General features: G+C 38.1%; 2 protein-coding genes across 2 annotated transcripts in view; both read left to right on the top strand.

Annotated features, from left to right (window-relative positions):
• Positions 1-7952, top strand: part of LOC105936920 (collagen alpha-1(XXIV) chain) — a 42649-nt gene extending 34697 nt beyond the window's left edge. Inside the window, exons 25-33 of the mRNA XM_036140883.1 lie at positions 381-434; positions 570-605; positions 1259-1294; positions 1588-1614; positions 2700-2765; positions 3585-3756; positions 4211-4320; positions 4543-4779; positions 6560-7952. Coding sequence (XP_035996776.1) covers positions 381-434; positions 570-605; positions 1259-1294; positions 1588-1614; positions 2700-2765; positions 3585-3756; positions 4211-4320; positions 4543-4779; positions 6560-6706 — 885 coding nt within the window. The 3' untranslated portion in view covers positions 6707-7952. The remainder of the gene's footprint in view (positions 1-380; positions 435-569; positions 606-1258; positions 1295-1587; positions 1615-2699; positions 2766-3584; positions 3757-4210; positions 4321-4542; positions 4780-6559) is intronic.
• A 2050-nt stretch (positions 7953-10002) lies between these two features.
• The window catches only part of znhit6 (zinc finger HIT-type containing 6), a 40916-nt gene continuing 30025 nt past the window's right edge, over positions 10003-20893 (top strand). The window contains exons 1-5 of the mRNA XM_012877947.3: positions 10003-10199; positions 10644-10709; positions 14583-14689; positions 15270-15355; positions 16597-16700. Coding sequence (XP_012733401.2) covers positions 10117-10199; positions 10644-10709; positions 14583-14689; positions 15270-15355; positions 16597-16700 — 446 coding nt within the window. The 5' untranslated portion in view covers positions 10003-10116. The remainder of the gene's footprint in view (positions 10200-10643; positions 10710-14582; positions 14690-15269; positions 15356-16596; positions 16701-20893) is intronic.

Raw genomic sequence — 20893 nt, forward strand, 5'->3', positions numbered from 1 at the left:
AAAATAAACTCACTAGCTAAACTAAAGACAGGCAGACAGGGAAGTAAGGATCTAACAAGAAACAAGAATAAACAACTTAAATCATAATAAGCAGCAAACTAATGACAGGAGGCAAGAAACCAAATCTACAGACAATAAACAATATTAAAGAGGGGAAGATCACAAACAGACTGCACGATCCCCAGGAACCTAACAATAATCAAAGACCAGGAGATCATGACAATTACAGCTGACAAGAGCCTGACTGGCACATTCACAAAATAAAAATGTACCCAAAGTACATGCATGTTTTTTTCTATGGCGGCTAATGACGAAAACATTGCTTTGTAATTGTAATCAGTATGTGTTATTATGATGTAAAACTGTATTCCATCTTTCAGGGATTTGCTGGACCTGTGGGCCCTGAAGGACTGATTGGTCCACTAGGGAAGCCTGTAGGTTTTAACTTGCTTAAAGTCATTTCTAAACATTTTTTTAAGGAACTTATAAAATCAGTTTATTACTTCGTATTTGATGATACAGTGAAAGGTGTGTCACCAATATTTCTTCTTTTTTTCTAATTGCTTTAGGGCCCAAAGGGTCCAAAAGGGAGCAATGGGGAAATGGTGAGTATGTTAAGACTGTGCCAGTGATTTTGTGCTATTCAAAATATATTGAAAATAGATCCTCTGCATGATGCAACCAACGTCATGCATAACATTTGGTACGTTCCAACTTAGTCATAGCCATTGTACCTGATTACCTCAATCCTGGTTTTATCTGTTCATAAATACCTTTTCAAAAGGCATTTGGCTTGCCAGTTGTGGCCAAGCTGGAAATGTTTGTTTCGTGTGAAGAACAGTGACACTGATGTTTCAACATCTTCTAGTTTAGGAATGGTTTTAGCCAAAGCTGTTGATGGCTTGTTACCAAAGATCCTGACTAATTTCGTTACGTTGGAGGTAGTTCTTTGGATCAGGTGATTCAAACTTGGGCACATTGTGTGTTCCAACAGAAAAGTGATCCCAAACACACATCAAAACTTGTTTAGGAAAAATAATTCATGCTGATATTAAGGGTACTGTACACACTGGAGCCACTGTGTGTTGTTTTGACCCTGTGGGGATTAAGGAAAGTTGCCCTAAGTTCAAAGCTATGTACCCAATTTTGGTTTTTGAAATTATTTTAGTAAGAATTCTTCATTGGAAAAAGATTGGATCAAAATCAATTCAGAACCTGTAACACTGTAACCACTTTATGTTTTATGGTACAATTTCAGGGACCTCAAGGACCACATGGAAGTCCAGGACCACAGGTAAGTGTTAACTTCAATATCACATGACAGCCATACAAATATTGTATAGAATTTACAGCATTGAAATTATGAACTGCGGTATTAAAAACCTCTAATACTTAAAAACACCATTTTATACATATGTTTTAAGTATTAGTTTTCCAAGTCTGGATAAAGCTGTAAAATCAGTATCTTCTAGTTACTGCAAAGAGAATATATTAGTACATAAACAATTGACTAAACCGGAAACTGAACAGAATGGGATCCTTTTCTGCCTCCAACTCATGTAGCCTTTATTTTTCTTTCCTCCTTAGGGACCCCCCGGCCCCCCTGGCCCCACAGTAAGTCTTCTGTGTACACCCGCATTTACATTAGTTTGACACAGGAATCAACAACCTTTACATTATGCCATCAGTCCAGCTAAAGAAAATGTGTTAAAAGCCACAAAAGCAACAAATTCAACAAAACCCATTGTTTCTATAATGCCTATTATAAGAAATGCTTCGATTTTTAAATTATAAAAGAAATATTTGCTTCTTCCTTTCAGATTTAATACACATGCTTAAATGAAACATTGAAAATTAGGTCATAAAAGTGCATAGTTTGTAACCTATTTCCAAAGATAATTCATTTAAAAAAAGAATATTCCTTACATGTATGGTGTCATTCTCCGTGCAAATGTTATGCATATATTGTATGAAAACACCTAAGGGGAAAACAAAGCTAAACCCAGCAGTTTTACTACCTTTACATTTTAAAACTTTGCCCAATTCTTTAGTATTTTTGGCCAAAGTTATTAAGAATCACAGTGGAGTGTCTAAAGTACCACATGCGGCTCCGCAGCGGCAGGTTGCAGACCCCTGGTTGGACAGTATAAAATGGAAAATGCTGAATTGGGAAACATGCATTTGGAGGTAACCAGGTTACAATGTTCCTATGTCGTGTTAAAATATGGTCCTTACCTCTAGAGACTTTTCAGAGAGAAGGTCAAAATGAAACTAAGAAACTGTCTGAGAGCGGAGGGGGTTATCGCTTTGCTCGGTCTACATTAATCAACATTTTGTCTTTTAGCACTTGCCAAAAGGAATCATTCGTAAACCGCAAGATTATTTTTGTTTCCATTTGGCGAAACTCTTAGAAATACAATCAGTTTAACAAATGCCTCTTGGTTTGCATAAATTAAAAATCACCTGTAGTGTTTATGAAGAGCGGATCGTTCTTTATTCTGCTTTGATCGTGAATATGAGAGCCCATTTAGACTTCTACTGTTTTTCTCTAAAATGAAAATAAATGGTGACTGTAGAACTTCTCTTCAGACTGAGTGTGACTTGCTTCTTTTTTTTTTGTCAGTGAAGTAGGTCACAGCAAAGCATCCAAATCTGTTATGGTCTGAGTGTCGCTAATAATGTTGCTTCTGAATCTACAGAGATACATTTACGATGACTCGGATTTCCACAGTCAGTCGGACGCCGATGCTGCCCTCAGGACGGAGGTAAAGAACGTAAAGAGAGCTATAAATAGATTAGAATATCATTGTAGGGTAATTTGTTTCAGTAATTATATTCAACAATTGAAGTTTATACGGTCCTATTATATAGTTCCTTAACTCTCTGAGGGATATATTTTAAATATCTTAATATATTTTGCCCATTAAAATCAATTTGGGTATTAAATAGGACCAATTAATGACAGCCTACTGTACAATACGTGAACTTAATACATTAATAAGGCTTTTGCATGAATTACTGCCTCAATGCAGGCTGTGGTTCTGCTGAGGCATTAAGGAAGCCCCAGGTTGCTTAGAGAGGATCCCTGGGCTTGTTTGCAGTGTTGGGTCTGGTGTCTGTTTTCTTCTTCTTCACAGTAGATTATCTGTTGGGTTTAGGGCTAAAGGGCTTCACAGATAAACTGAATTATTATGGTCGTCTTAATGATCAATCCTAGGGTGTCAATGACTGTCAAGTCAAAAGTCTTCTCCATGTTTGGAAAGGCCATACCCTAAGATTTCTGCTTTAAAAATACTTTTTTTGTAGTCTCATGTAATGTTCAAATTTGTAGAGAAATTGAGTTTTTGGTCTTCATTACCTTTAGGCAATAATCCATCTATATATGAATGTCACTCTGTGAAAATAACCTATAATTTTAGACAAGTTTCCCTTTTTTAACTGAATTAGTGCCGTTACCTTTCTGATGATGCTCGAATTTACTGAGGTGCAGCTAATACAAAGGGACGAGTGTGTTATTTAAAAGCATATTTCAAATGAAGGTCTTGGATTCTCAATATTCTCCTTTGTCTTCCGTCCATAACCAGACCTTTCAGAACATTCAAATGAGCCTCCGAGACCAAAACATGGAGATACTTAAAACCCTGCATTACCTGAGCGGCGTGATTGAGAGCATCAAAAAGCCTCTCGGCACGAGGGAAAATCCGGCTCGCGTCTGTAAAGACCTCCTGGACTGTCGGCACTTACAGCTCAAAGATGGTAAGCTTTTTGGGACACACACTGGAGAGATTAGCCGAGATTACACGATACATTAACGTGCGTGGACTGCTCTCCCTGGGTCCGCGATCAGGTCTCTGCTTGAGTTTTTGGTTTTATGGTGTCGTTTTCACAAGTAGCGTTGTGCAGGAGATGGGTAGATAGACTGAGCCCTTGTCTGCAGCGATGTTGGCGCTGCTCTGATTTATCCTGGGGATGAAGAATCCTTGATAAATGTGTCTCGGTTTCAACCTTTACCTGTTGTCACGAGATATGGATCATGAAGGAAGAAACACGAGCCCGCATACAAGTTGCTGGACTCTGCCTTAGAGATGGGGAGAGGAGCTCCCCACTGGATGAAGTCGATGGACCGATGTTAAGAAGATTTAGTGGACTGACATGTTGCATCTCTGTGTCATTGAACATTTTTTTTCCCCCTTTTAATTGGGACTTTCAGATTGGTTCTGGATTGATCCAAATCTTGGCTGTACGTCTGATGCCTTCAAGGTCTTCTGCAACTTTACTGGAGGTGGACAGACTTGTTTACACCCGGTGGCCTCCAATAAGGTGAGTGAAGAAGTGAAACGGTAAACATAAAGTAAATTAGATTGAGTAAACGTAAAAGGATAAAATCTGCATAAAGATCTCCTCTGACTCTTTGCTTCTGGATTTACCAACAAATGTTGTTCCCCTTTGAGGGCGTGTCAGGAAGTTTGTGAAAGAGATCCCCTCTCATTATCTCTTTGTGCTTATGATAACATGGTCATGCTCTCTGCTCCTCTTCCATAGCTGGAGTTTGGAGTTGGGAAAGTCCAAATGAAGTTTCTCCACTTGCTGAGTTCGGAAGCAAGCCAAAGCATCACGTTTCATTGCCTGGGTGATCCAGCCTACAGCTCTGACGACAAATTGAGCTCCACCGGACCCAAGCAAAGAGAAGAGTCCAAGCCCCGGTTTATTGGTTGGAATAAACATGTATCTGAAAAAGACACACTACTTGAACCCAAACTGATTCAGGATGAGTGCGAGGTAAAGAGCTGGATTGAAGGGATCAGGTGGATTTAGCTTAACCCAGGCCATGGCTGTTTTCTCCATGGGGCAATCATTAGAACGTTTTCTTCAGAACCTTGGATATTTCTCTATTAGTGGATCTTTTCTGGTGGAAAATATTATAGTTGAGCGAATTAGTTGTCATATTTGAGAAATTGTAGTACATTGCATACTGAGCGTCCACACTTATTGGTCCACACGATTAAAATTTGTTTAACAGCACATTTTGTTTAATAGCAATATCCAACATTTAATTTAAAAAGATTCAACATTTATTCAGTGGGCAAAGCAATTCAACGTCAGGATGTAAAGGTTGTTGTTTTTTCCAAGTCACTGGTTCCACTTTTAATGGTGCCACAATTCAGAAAAAAAAGGATGTAGCAGAATCAGTTTATCTATACTTTCCTTTTAACGCAGAGGCCCATTTTTAGCAGAAAACAAGGATCAAAGTTTATCTTACCCAGAATGCTCAGGAGGAAGGATGGTGAATGAGGACGAAATACTCTCAAGATTCCCCTCACCAGAAGAAGTGATTTCAATTCAATTCAATTTTATTTATATAGTGCCAATTCATGAAACATGTCATCTCAAGGCACTTTACAAAGTCAAATTCAATCAGATTATACAGATTGGTCAAAAAAATGTCCTATATAAGGGAACCCAGTTGATTGCATCAAGTCCCGACAAGCAGCATTCACTCCTCCTGAAGAATCATAGAGCCACAGGAAGAGTCGTCTGCATTGTTGATGGCTTTGCAGCAATCCCTCATACTGAGTATGCATGAAGTGACAGTGGAGAGGAAAACTCCCCATTAACGGGAAATAAAAACCTGCAGCAGAACCAGGCTCAATATGATCTGCCTCGACCGACTGGAGGTTAGATAAGACAGAGCAGAGACACAATAAGAGAGACAAACAAGCACAGAAGCAAACATTGACCCATAAATCTGTTCTACATTAGATGGTAATAGCGGGTGATCTGTTTTCCCTGGATGATGTCACAGCTAACAGAACGCCAGACCAGGTGTACCTACTATGAAGAAAAAAAGAGTGAGAACAAAACGTTTAAAGCTGAAATGATGACAAGCAATGCACATTGGAAAACAGTAGGAGACCTATGCCTGGAAGTTATTTGCATGCAAGGAAAATACTTTTTTTATTTTCCATCACAAAAATAAATATTTTGAGATTACCAAAGGCTACTGCCATTAAGCGCTTTGGTTCAAAAGGACCTCACGTAAAGTGATAATGGTGTCGTACTGTGGCCCTGGGAATATATAAACTCATGAACTCTTGAAATACCACAACATTTAAAATAAATAACGCAATAAAAATAAATCTAATTAGTTTATTTATAACATACTGGCAACCTGTCCAGGGTGTACTCCGCCTCTCGCCCATTTGACAGCTGGAGATAGGCACCAGCAACCCCCGCGACCCCATGAGGGATAAGCGGTTTGGAAAATGGATGGATGGATGGATAGTTTATTTATATAGGGCCAATTTCCAACACGCCATTGCAAGGCCCTTTACAGAGTCAATGCAATCAAATCAACCAGGTTAAAAAGTTTTCTAAGGAAACTTGCAGAAATGTCCTGGGTTAGCATGTAGTGACAGTGGACACTTATTTTAAAGAACTGTGGAGGCTTCTGTAAATGTGATCTGAAAAATTAAAATCCTTAGATTTGTTTCTGAAGTGCTGCAAATATCTGAACCATGGAAAACTGAACATATCAATCTTTTTTTTTTTTTTTTTTCAGATTCAAGACGGCAGCTGGCACCAGTCTCATTTCTTCTTCCACACTCAGGACAGTCGTCAGCTACCTATTGTAGACATCCAGGAATTTTCTTCTTCACTGCTCCGCTATCAACGACACATCGAAACCGGTCCTGTCTGCTTCCTCTGACCCCAAACGTTGTCCTGTCGCCTGCTCCCGTTAAACCACTCGAGTCCGCAGAAGCTCAACCGCACCTTCCTTTCAAAGAGATGTCGTCTCAGCTCCGTCGAAGGATGGGTTCCACTAGAGTCGGTTGTTTTTATTGAACAGCGTTATCGAAGACTTTGTGAGAGTAACAGAATCCAGGTGCCGAGAACTCAAACCTGGTGGAGCGTTCGTGCCAGCTAGGCCAAAAGAAGAACTGTGCTTTCAGATATTTTGTCGAAATGTGCAAGCTCTGGTGTGTTTTGACATTTTTATAGTGCTTAGGATCACTGCATATGGGCCTAAATTAATCCCCAAATACTGGGAACGGGCCTCCCAACGCAGCTGCCAACCAAATTGCAAACCTTACACAAAAAAAAGCACACCAAGACCATCCTTTGCAGGGGTCAAACCAGAAGGATCGCGCCATGCTTCTGCACTGAGCACTGTCTTACAACAGTGTATGCATGTGCAATAGTGTGTGGATACTATGTGACTGCTTTAAAATGCAAAGTCTCGTCTGAGGCAGAGTTTTAGATGGCCCTTTTGCTCTTTGGTCTTGCCCAGTTGGACTTTTACATCTTGACCAATGGTGCTCTACCTCTCCCTGGTTATTTGCCTCCTAGACTAGTCGCTAATGTCAAAAAAAGTCTTTATTAACGCTGTGTCGTATGTACCGGTTACATCAAGATTTTCTTTATTTTATTTTTTGTGTTATATGAGTACTTATGTTGGTTTGGTCATTTCTAATTTATGAACCAATTTCGGATAACACAACACATTTTTGTAGCTTTTTTCTCTTCTTGGTAGGTCCCTGTGAACCTATCATCGGTGCTGCGACAAACAACAATTCATCGATAGTTTCCTGTGTATATATTGTCAGCATATTTTTATTTTTTATTTATAATCTTGTTTTTTTGTTTTTTATTCACATTGCTGTAGCACGATAAGTTATACACTCTCAGAAGAACTGTTTGGCCGATCACAACTCAGTTATTTATGTCTAAAAGGTACATTTGAGAGTTCACTCGTGTGACTGTTTATCAAACTGTTGGTCACGTTGAGAGGGGGGGTTTGCTGACTGGCAGCTATATTTGGCCACAGGCAAACAGTCACAATATTCTTAAGTTATATTACCTTCACCGAAAGTGTTCTGTAAAGTTTGTGGAGGATAACGGCGGATGGAAATGTGTAAATAAAGATTTGTCAAATAAACAAATGGTACATTTTATCTACGGATGGTTTGCTGCTCTTTTTGGACAAATGAAATACGTGCATGATAAAGACTGACAAAACAAGGTTTCCACATTACAAAAAGTATGGGAAATAAAATTGTATTTGCAGTTTGCTCGTTTTCTTATTGTCAAATACTTTTTTAAAACTAGTATGGCTTTTAAACTTTTTGTTTTGCATAAATTAAGTGGATTAAATAGTTGCATGTATATTTTATCAGCATAATTATAAAAAAACATAATTATACTAAGAAAATGTAAACTATATTTTACAGATTCTCTACTTGTAGATTGATTACTGTTTTTTTTTAATACAATACACTTTGACATTTATGCAGTGATTTAAAAAGTCAGCACCACAGTTGAAATGTAATTTTCTGAGAACGAACCAAGAATAAATAATTTTAGCGTTTTTCCTCTACATTTAACGGGACCTAAAACCTGGTCCAACTCAACTGAAGGTTAAAGGTCCTTTTTTTTAAAGGTTAGAAATAAAGCAGAGAAAATCTGGCTGTAAATCCACTAAATATTGTAGTTGCTTAAGTTTGCACACCCTCTGAAAACTGTCGCTGTGTTTCTAAAATAACCCCTGGCTGTCATTTAAAGGTCCTCTGATTAACCCCAAATAGCGTCAAGTGTTATGAATATTGAATACTATGAAAAGCCATGGTCTGGAAAGAACCTTCAAAGCGTCAGAGGGGTCTCATTGGCAAATGTCAGAAAAAGGTTATATCATAATTTCAGACATTAAACATGTCATGGAGCATGGTAAATACACACATCATCAAGTTGGGAAACTGTGACATCACAGTGAACTGGACGTTTCCCCAAAATGAATGAAACAATGAGACAAAAACTGCTCAGCAGGCTGCTATGGAACCTACAGCAACATTGAAGCCTCATTTAGGTCTGTGCTTCCTCAGCTGGAAACGTGCCGTCAATCAAGGTGGAAGGGATTATGAACATTTTCAAATACAGTACCGATCCATGATGACACAACACCTTCAGGCTTCTACTAGAAAGATGCAGGGAAGATTTGTAGACGAAAAGGGCGTACGACCCAAAGCACACATTTAACTCAACATAACCTGGGAAAATACAGAGATTTGAAATGGCCCGGCCAGAGCTCAGTCCTGACACTGAGACAATTTTATATATAGGGTGATCTGAAGAAGGCTTTGCTCACTTTTCAATCTGAGGGATTTAGAGCTTGGGCTGTTTGCAGTGAGGCATCAACAATTACCGTCATGTCAAGATGTACTAAAATGTTCCAACTAAAAAAAGACTGAAGGCTTTAATGAAACTGTTAAATCCTTTTAAATTCCCTGTATATGAACAGTGCAGGAACCTTGAAATCCACTTGAGCGTAACATGATTAAATAACTGTTACTGTAAATAATAACTTATTGAGCGGCAATGTAGATCTGCATGGGAGCTTTCTGGTATAAAAGCATGCGATCATGAATGTGGTGCAAAATGTAAAAAAAGAAATAAAAATCACAAGCCACTTTAGTGGAAAATGCTAAAAACAAATATTAAATCTCTATCTGAAATATATCTAAATATACATGTTATCTTACACAGTGAATTGTTTTTCAATAACTGTTTACATTCAGACCCCATAATTATGCAATCATGAGTTTGACTTAATTTAATTTAACAATAACTATGGCGGGGAAAAAAGTCCATAGTGGTAAAGGGATATAATCAAATGTTCCTTTAAAATATCCCTGGTGACTTTTTTCATCAATCTTCCATCCAGTTTATCCAAGTAAATCAGATGGAGACCAACTCCTTTTGTACTTGTTTAATCTAGTTCAGTCAATTGCTCCCCAAAGTCTTATTAGGTCCATTGAAATAAAATAAAAAAGTTGACTTGTTAATCTATTTAGTTTCACTACCACGCTATTTAGTCATTAAATACTGTCCAAACACCCCATTTACAGGACAACTTTGCACTTTGTTTGGACATAACTTGATAAAGTTGTAGTTCTCCTCACCAACACAAGAGGGCACCAGTGAAACTTCAAACCGGAACTTGTTTCCACGTGCTCCATCGGCTCGGACGGAAGTGGGTTTGTTTTGATGCCGCCGGGAGCCTGAACAACGTGCTGTTGCGTTTTTCCTGCTTTCCAAGCAGTAATCTCATAGAAAACACATAAAATGTCCACCGAGGAGGGGGAAATCGACAGCTGCTGTCCAGAGGAGGAACAGAAGGTCGCGAAACGAAAGATTTCTCTCTCGAAGTAAGTAAACAGGCAGCTGGGTCCTCGGTGCAAGGCTTGAAACAGCAGACTGTACATTTGAGCAACTGTTTTTAATTTCTTGAACGGGGTTAATGGTTATTTTGATATATCTAAACTGTCATATACTCATGTCTTGTTTTTTGTCGTTGTATCCCACCCTAAAAACACTAAACTTCCTTTTACAGCTTTGCTTCGAAGCTATAAGAGACACTCCTTTTGACTCTAATTTTGCCTATTTTTATACTTGGGTTGTGAAATATTATCAGTAAATAACCCTACATATTATCTGAAAGATATTCCTGCTTCCATCTCTTTATTAGTTTTATCTGATAATTAAAACATGATGGCGGATGCATTTTTAGGCACGTTGTCATGTTTTGTTTTTGATGCACTAAATACCTGCAGTTTGCGTGCTTTTTGACTAATTGGTTGTTTCTGGTTTAGTTGTGGAGTCTGTGGCTCTGAGGAAGCGAAGTATACATGTCCTGCCTGCTTCAAACACACTTGCAGGTGAGTTATTGTTATTTTACCTGCGAGTGGTATTTGTTTATCTACTGAAGTGAGTTATGTTTTTAATTTCCCAATTATCTTTTTTGAAAAAGGCAAAGACAAAATAAAAAAACGTATCCGAATGTTAAAACGTACAAAATTCTCACACTCTCAGTTATCTGGGTCACAGCGACAGCAAACAGGCTTACGTTGGAGGCGACATTCCCTCTGTCACACTGGAGAAACTAAAAAAGAACACAAATGGGTCAGGAACTCACTCGAACTGGGTGTTTGTCAAATCGGCCAACAAGGGTGACAGAAAATTAACAAACACACTGTGTCAAACACAGAGGAGAAAACGGAGAGAAACAAAACCCTTATTGTACTGTAATATAGAATATAACAATTTTTGCATAGTATGATAAATATATATATAACATTGGTTTTCAACTTGGTTAGAAGCGAGACCACGATAACCCCTAAATTCTCTTAAATAACAAGAGTGAAACTCTGGCATTGTACAAAGCTTTGGGTGTACGGAGGTTTTTGTGGATGCGGGGGGACTCCATGTCTCATGGAGTCTGTGTCATACCACCACACTCAGATTATCTAAACCAACTTTAAATGACTTCTTCTAAGGTGTGAACTGATGGATGTCATCTTATATTACAGCACATTATTGCCACTTACTGAAATATTGTCCCATAATGGGGAAATTTGAGCATGACAACAGCAAAAATACATAAACAGTTACACTCTATATCAATAATAAAAAAAACAAGCTGATGTAAAGTTAGTTCTAAATTAACAGAGAATGAACTTATCAGAAAGGCCAACAAGAAAGTAAAAATAAAATAAGTATTGCTTGATATGGTAATTTGATTTTTTTTTTTTTTTATGATTTTGATGTTTTGTTTAGTACCTTTTATTTTAGCTTTAGTAACCTGTACCTGATAATATTTCATAATCTGTGTAAACACTCTGGAGCAAAAGTATCTTTTATTTTATACTGCAGAGCTTTTTTAAATGCCTAATTGTATATACGTACTTTTTTTTTTGTCACAATTCTTTCTCCAGTACTTCCTTCATACTATGTTTATGCCTTATGATTCAGCAGCATAGGAAGACTGGTTGCCGTTGGAAAACAAAGCTCAGCGGGCCTCTTCTTACAGCGCATTTGACACTGTAACATACAACATTTCAGCACTAGAATAGCCGACTGCGACAGTTTGTTTTGGACATGTCCAAATGTTAAGCTGCATGAACGTCAAAGCTCTCTCACACCACGCGTAGCTTAAACATGTACCACTGTCATAGAATCGACACAATATGGCAGCAAGATCATAGCAAGACGTACAACATGACATAATATTGCTGAATGTTACGATGACGATGTGTTGCAATAGATATATAATTTAAAAATGTTAATGTCTGTGTGCTTCAGCAAGCATAGGCTTAATTGAAAAAGTTTTTGTCTTTGAAACAACTTAGTTTCTTAATGTCTGGACCATCCTTTGACCTCTTTGCCACCTGAAACCTTTCATGCTGCAGTTAAAAAGTGGTGCTAATATATTAGAGATTTAACAAACCTAAATGTATGGTACTTGAATAATTAGCTAACGCTCCTAACAGTTCTTTCCAATATGCATATTGCATTCAGCGAGATTGCAATAACACTAAATTTGTGTTATTTTGTGCAGCCCTAGCAATGAACCAATAATGACATAACGGGATCTCATGCAACACTCTGCAGATGCTCGGTCTGTGTCGGTGAATATTCTCTTACCTTAACACGGAAACTAAAATGTATTACCTGCATCATGATTGATCTGGCTAACAATTATGTGACCACTTTGGGGAACACTCATGGAGCATGGAAATTTAATTCCCAAACAGTTCAAGTACAAGTCAGGTTTATTTTCATTTTGACACATGTTAAGACATGAGGTGGAACAAAATTTGTTTGGCTGGTCCCAGTGCAAGTTCAATATCAGCATCAATAAAATGTATAAAGTGGAATAAAAGGAGCTAACTACGTATAAGTACAAATAAGCAAGCTAGAATACCCAACAAGCCAACTAGGTAATATAGACAAAGGAAACCAAACAGTATGGAAGTATATGGACAAAGATAAAATGGTGGTGATACTACTGATGCAGCACAGCTTTGTGAATTCCACACCATTAACTGCAATATACTTGTTCATAATGGGAGCACATCAGAACTTCCCTTTAAAGATGTGACTGCATTGGATAATACCCCCCCACCCTAAAAAAACAAAAAAAACAAATAATTTCCTCGTGTTCAGTTCCGTGCTGCATTTCTTTCATTACCCCTCAATAAAAGGCAATATATGAAACACTGACAGCAGTTTGAAAGAAAATCGAAATATCTTCAGCAAAAAAAATGTAAGCCTCAGGGTGTGAAAGTATATATTGGTGATTGCAGCTGTCTTTCTATGGCTCCTGTTTTGTGTCGATATTCTGTGTTCTCTGTTTATATTTGCGCAGTTAAAGCAGGTATTTACTGTTTTTGTCAGAATCTGACTTCAAACTCAGCTTACGGAAGATTTGGTGCCATAGCAGCAGTAGAAAAGAAGGACATATTTGTTGTGTTCACCATGAACGATTCACATTAGACTTGCATAACAGCAGTCGATAAAAACTCTGCACCTTTTTTGTGCGGAAACCTTGAATTTATGATCAACCCCTGGCCGTGTTTTTGTTTTTTACTGACTGAACTTTGATCCATGTCCAGCAACGACCTGCCAGTGGGAACGATTCACGGCCTGTTCCTAGAGTTCTGCGAATGCTGAAGTATTTATAACCCAACCCTAAAAATGGCACTGGAGAGGTCCTACCTGAAAGTTTCATTTGGCTAAGGCGTCCTATCAAATGTCCTTTCCATCTCTCCTTTTTGCCTGTTGGTTTTGGGTTCTGTTCAGCAGGCCCTATTGCAGTTTTCTAAGGATACAGGCTCTGTTTGACACCAGCCAGATACCTGAATGTCTGTAGTAATCTGACCACAGTGTTTGTATTATTAGAAAACACTCAGCTGTGACTGGAGCTTTCAGAAGATATTTCCCACTTTGCCAGTGTTTTTTTTTAACAGTGGTTATGGTTGATAAAAGTAAGAAACTGCAGAACCAGACCTTAAAAACTTGTCCTAGGTTCTGTATTCTCTAGTCCAGGGGGTCCCAAGGTGGGGGTTGGGACCCCCCGGGGGATTGCGAGACATTTGGGGGCTGCGAGATGATCCAAACTTTCTGACTTTAAAGATATACCTATTTTATTATAGCAAATGTATGTCTTTAGTAATGGGGGGGGGGGGGGGGGGGGGGGGGGGGGCAACTTTTCAACATCAAAAAATATTTTTTTTCCACAAATATGAGAAATTAATCTAAAGAAATTTACTCCTCCATCTCAAATACTTTATTTTCTTTTATCTAAAATGGCCATAAACCAGTTTTTTTTAATAAAGCCATAATATTAGGTGTACAAAATTAAGAATATTTCAAGAATAACATTGCATACAAGGATAAAGTTGTAATATTACCAGAATAAAGGCACACAGTTGTTTGCACAATTGTTACAAACAGGAATCCGACAGGTTCAAACCGATTACATGCGTTCTAACTGATTCCAGTTACGCGTATGAAATGGGAATTAGTAAATGTCCATCCAGGGAAACCATTACTCATGCTAAAGGTGTCGCGGAGGTAGCGCCAGTGTGAAGCACCTGAAGTCAGCATTACATTCACACGGTCGTTTTCTCAGTATTTATCTGGACGTCTTGTTTTTTATGTTTTGAAATTATATTGCTTGTCTTTGTACTCTCTGCTTGCAACAAACTACATTTGTGTGAGTAACTTTATTTTGTGTATTTACTTCCCAGTTTGCTGTGCGTGAAGAAACACAAGGACGACTCGGGATGCAGTGGAGTTAGGAATAAAACAGCTTTTGTCACGCTGTCTCACTTTGACGAAATGGCACTTCTCAGCGGTGAGAAATGTTATTAACAGTTATTAATGAGTACGCTGACAGAATTGTCCACGTACAGTACCTTGCAATAGCTTTTGTAACCTTTGATCAACAGAAAGTAGCACATAATTGCAAATTGGAATGAAAAAGATGGATTAGTTGTAGTATTTTTTCTTTTTTCTTTTTTTTTTTACCAATAAATGAAACATATGCAACATTTCTTATGTACTAACTTTATGTTGGTTTGTTAAATACAACCCTTTAAACCTTTAAAAGCTTAGATTTTATTTAGGGGTATCAAAATGGAGAAGATATGGATGCCCCACATTCAGATTATTTGGAAAAAGTATTAAAACCCACATTTGTCTTGTTTTTCTACTTCAGAATTATGTGCCTATGTGTCATATAGAATCCAGATAAAATCTGGATTTTCTCTCCATGAACCGAAGCTGCAGTCGCCGTGTGTTTAATGGCTTTTAATAAGGCCTGGACTCAGAAAGACAAACAAAAAAAAGACTAACAATAACCGATGTTTGTTGGCTGCATGGTATTCCAAACCCACGCTGATGCAGGTACTGTTCCCCCTCTGCCTGCCGTGTAGATTACAGGTTTCTGGAAGACACCGGCAGATTTGCTGATGGCGCCACCAGAGACAATCTCATCCAGGCACCGCGTACAACTTCCAAAGTAAGTCTGGGATTCTACATTTCCTTACGCCATCCTTTATTTTTACAGCCACCGTGGGTAAATATGAGTAAAAAGGCTTGAAATGCATGAATATTTTACTGAAATATAGTTTTATGCTGAAAACATTTAAAAAAATCCATGTTTCGAATAGATTTATTACACTTGCATACACCCCTAAAAATTGCAACATGATAATGCAATTATTTTTGTGATATAAACTTTCTTTATATTCACCAGTGTCTCTGTGCAACTTTAATTATTAATCCATGTCTTTCTGTTTCCCTTGTTTATTAATATGACTTGATACAGTTGTCCATTTCACTAAGTTGTGCTTCAAAATGGGAAACACGACAGATAAACAATAACTACAAGAAAAATAGCTACTCTTCCTAAGCAATAATTAAACAGTTTAAAAACGTGACAGGAAGTTAAAAAAAGTCTCCAAAGCTCACTGGAGCACAGAACGACATCTCTGGGTCCACAAGTCCACCATAAAACCACATTTTTAAGGTTTTTGCACACATTATTACCAGGAGCACTTTTACAAACTAGGAAATATTCTAAAAAAGTATTAAAAATCAACTTCAGATTTGCTTTAATTGAAAACCTCCGCTGAAAACTCAGAACAGAGAGCTTTCAGGGTTTGTGTTGGTGAGCAAGTAAGACTCTAAAATAGTGAAATAATCAACTGTTCATGCAACATAAAGGCTCCACTTGATCTTTTTAGGCTTCGCACCAAAGCCAGTTTGGTTTAAACAAAGTATAGGAGCACGATAAAAGAAATCCGTTTTAAAATCTAGTATTCTAGTGTGAGTATTTAGTGTAGGAGATCAGAAGGTTTCAGTTTTTTTTTCAATTTCTTAAACTTTTTATCCTGCAACATCTATTTTTATTGCGCAATACTTGAGGCAAATAAATGCAAAACTCAAATTATCATTCAATGCATGGTTTTTGGGTTGTCTCCTAAACAGTAAACTGAAACTGCGTGGCTGACAACTGTTTGCAGTAAAATATTTCTGAGGTCAATATTTCTTTGACCTAAATGAAAGTGACGGGTATGATAAACCCAGCGCCATGTTAGTTCCACTAATTGCTTTATACTGTAAGAGGAGACTAAATAGTTTATATCGAGATGATCTATGTTGCGTTATAATTATACTTTGATGTATTCCACTAGGTTATTTGTTAATGTCACTAATTGCTTTATAGGATAACAGAATATTTGATCTCCTTTTGAACAGGCAAAGAAGCTGGCCGCCCAGGCTAGAAAGATGAACATCACCCTGAAATTTCTCCCTGTCACCTTCAGCAAGAGCAAAGAAAACTCCACCTACTTTCTTTCAAAGTAAGAAAACGTATCACGATAAAGCTGACCTTAAGAATGTTGTTTTTAAATGTTAATCAAACCCACAGGAAACCTTCATCAGATGCAGACACTTATTAATAATGGTTAATACTACATGGAGGAGCAGCTACTTCAGACTTTCCTATCCTCTCTACTAATTTATCGTCTCCGGATCTTAAATGTTCAACCGTATTCTTTTTTTCTTTTAAAATGAATTGATGGTGTTTTCATAATCCTGTTTAAAACAAATAATGGACTTTTGTAGGTGCCGTCATATGCAGGTGTTCTGGTTGCTGCTCCTAGTAAAAACACAACAGCGGCGAAGTTCTTGCAGTTTTATGTAAACATTATTTAGGTATCCACTCAGTCACCTGGAGGACATAAAATCCCGACCCATGTGTTGTATTGCCACATGATGGCACTCTTGTTAAGCCGTCGGTGTTCTGTCCTAGCTTTATACTGCAGCAGTCTTCTGGGTGCTGATGTTTCCATGTCTGCAAATATGTATCATCTATTCTAGGGTAATTGAGCAGTGGTTGATGTTATCAGCTGTTGTTATTTCGTTATTGTTAGTGTGGTTTGTCTATTGAACCAGAAATGAATTGGCTTTAAAAGAAGAGACTTGTCAACTCTGTTATTGTTTTACTTTCTATTTTTAGTCGCGTCATTTTGACGAGCACTTTAAAGGACTGATGTGGACCCTAATCACCAGCTATACCCTCATGTCATGTTGGCAAAGACAACACAATATTTCTGTCATGGAGTTTTAATCAAAATGATCAGAGTAAAGGTATTTATTCCCTTTTTAATCAATTTTCTGAATTCTTACTGGAAATAATTATTATTAGTAAATATAGGGGATATCTTTACATTGATCATTGATCAGAGGGACTTTTAGTTCACAATGTGTCATTCTTTAAAACCCAGCAGCTTTACAAGTCCGTAAAAGAACAAACTACATTTAATCAGTCTTTTTGTATGGCTGACTGATTCAGCAATGTCTTTCAGTCTCTGCTGTCCATATTTCTGGGCTGCTGGTGGCCGCTGATGTGAATTCTAAGGCAGAAACACCAACAAGAAACATCAGGAGTTCAGTTTAATCAGGACCTTTGATGTGCAGTCTTAAAATGTCATGCTTCTGATCATTATGTGATATTTGGGATCAGATTGTGACTTCACAGTGAATCATAATATAAGGAACCTAATGTATTGATGACTCTAACTACGTGTTTTATGGATCCTACATTTCTGCATCATGTCCTTCGGCACATTTTTTGCATACATTTTTGCTGATGACCTGGTTAATTGTAGCTAAACTGCATTCATTTGAATTTTGTGACGGATTTTTAGCTTTTTTGCAAAATGTTTTGCAAAAAAAAAATAGGACAATTCTTTGCAGCGTTGCGACTGAGCTGAAAGTAAACAGGTGACAACTCATTTACTTTCACATTAAAGGCGGCCGCACGCTCTGTTTTACTGGGCACAACGCAGACTCTCTGCGGACATTAAAAACTTCATAGCCGAGCGCACTTATTGGCTACATTTCTTGTGACCAACTACATTTCCCACAGCAGGTGTCCACCACACACCTGTCGGTCCGTGGCACAGAGGCTGACGCCGCAGGTGCTTGAGTCACATCAACTTCCTTGGAGCAGCTCGATGTGAAGACTTCTTCCCGCCGAGCGGTTTATAGTGCGACGCCGCGTACGCGCTCGTAAAACTGAGCCCTCTGCATACCTGTCCACAAACTCATGTTTGCCCTATTATGTGGGAGCTCAGCGACAAAAATAGCTCAGGATGCAATCTGGTGCTATTTAGAAAGGCTAATAATTTACATAAAATCAACTGTGAACACGCACAGGCGTATAATAATTTACTACATGCTGTGATGTCCTGGGGGGGTCGCTTGTAGAATGGCAGGAGAAACTCTGATGCCCACAGAGCCTTAAACCAAATAATGAATGAAATAATGACAAACTAACTACAATAGCTACATATACAAATTCCCAAAATGAATATGAATTACAAATGACATAATAATTTGAAGGAAAGTAAATCTAGCAAGAAGAAATTAATATGAACCATAAAGCATACCACAATATAGATTGAGGCTCCTACACTCACAATGTCTTTTAAACGGCCGTGTTTCGTTCAGAGGCCAGCAAATGAACATCCAGTCTGGGACAGAAAGGTAGACAATTATCAGGCTGGGATTATGTGAGAATGTGCTTCAGAATGTACCAAGTACATAATATAAGAAGCAGATGTGGGAGCTGTGTGACTGCAGCTGTTTAGCGACCTACTCATGCTACGTCCACGGCTGCCAGAAGAGGATCAACCCTGACAAACAGCTGAGTGGAAGGCTTTCATGCCTGGCGACGCTCTGTGTGCGTGAGTTTGTGTCCTCGATTGAAATGCTACATGATGACGGTGCATCTGCTTTTGCTTTTATTATTGTTTGTACCGGCATCTAACTTTTAAAAGGTCGTACAAACCAAAGCAAGATTTACAGACTGGCTCCCGGTCCAGCCTTTGGAGGGTAAGTAAGTATATAATGGCTGGCATTTGGCAGAACATTGGGAGTAGTTGTGTTAGGTTGGAATGGTGTGTTTTTTTTTTCTGACTCAGCCTGGCATAGCTGGACTTTTTCCTCACAGACAGCCTGAGTGGACTTGACAACACATTCCAGCAGCAGTAACTGTGGGTAATAACTGAGCATATTTCTATAATAACTTGAGATAATTAGCAATATGAGCTGGTGTGGTTTTGTGGCCTGCATATTATTTTCCTGTATATTGGAAATCAGGCCCAATTAACCAAGCTTTGTGGGCTAGAGGCAAACTAATTTTGTTTCCAGTTATTGACAGGTGTTGAACACCACCAAACGGTAATTTTAAGTAGCTTTTTATTCATAGAAGTGGAAAAAAATAGAAATTAGTCAGTTCAAAGACAGATTTGCACACTTCAAAAGTATTGTGGTGACCCAACAACATATTCCATTTTTTTCCTAAAAGTTACACTTCAAAGACGTAATAGCTATTACTATTGCAGCTCAAAATCTGTGACAGAAAATCTCTTATTTATAGTTATTTACATCATTAAATCCTTTAATCCTTTCTTGTAAGTATAAAGGAGCCTTAAGCAGCCTTTTTTTTGCTGTGAGCTGTAAATATTTATAACAAAACCAGAGGCAACATCATACCATTGATGTGAGAGGGAGCTGGTTGTGTGTTACACAGCTCTGCAGTTACAGAGGATTTAATTTGCATTTCAAAACAAAAAATGCTAGCCCTATTAACTGTAAACATCAGTCTTTTTATGTAATCCTGGTAGAGTTTTTAGATCCTTTGCTAAACTGAGTGATTTACCCCCAGAATTTCCTACATTTCCTGAACCTGCATGTTCTGAGACAGAATTGCATTCTTCAGATGGATGAAATAAGGCAACTGTTCTCTAATATGTTCAGCTTCTTTTTTTATTGTCTGACCAACTGTGTAAAAGTAGCAACATGAAGAAATGGCCGATATGGCCCCGTTAAAAGAAAAAAGTGTCTATCACCCTTTGTTCTTCCTATGCCTTCGTTTTCAATTTCCTCACAGATGACAAAAATGCATCTATGCATCTTCTTTCCTTCAGAACAACTTCCACACTGAAGAGTGTTGTCAAACCAACTCATTAGGAATCAGATATCATGCATTCCCCAATTCTAAAAAGATCCCCGGTCCAGGGATATAATCGTCCAAGTCCAGTCACAAACTCATTTCTTAGCATGTCCTTAGTGCATGCATTACATGTTAAAATGCTAAATATAGAGATAACAGATGCCACCTTGGTTATCTGCCATCAGAGAGATCAAATAGAAAAACACGTTAACGGTACTTTAGTTTGTAAAACACCAAATGCTAAAATAAATGTAAGAAGCACATTACCCTGGTCCTGCACACATTCAAGAATCATTTTACAGTCCAGTGTGTCCTTTCTAAGCTTTATGCCATACCATGTGTGGTTGCCAGTGTCATTTGTCAAAGTTTTCACCAAAGCTCAAGTCAATTTAAAATGCATTACATCATTAAATGGACGCTTTTGTTGCCCAGGGCACACTTGCTGCCATTCACATCATGGCGTCACTCCCATATTTGCAATGGAAATACTGTAACACAAGGGCAAAAAAAGCAACCCATGAGGAGAAAGGC

This window comes from Fundulus heteroclitus, chromosome 9, assembly GCF_011125445.2.
Source record: "Fundulus heteroclitus isolate FHET01 chromosome 9, MU-UCD_Fhet_4.1, whole genome shotgun sequence".
Taxonomy (NCBI): domain Eukaryota; kingdom Metazoa; phylum Chordata; class Actinopteri; order Cyprinodontiformes; family Fundulidae; genus Fundulus; species Fundulus heteroclitus.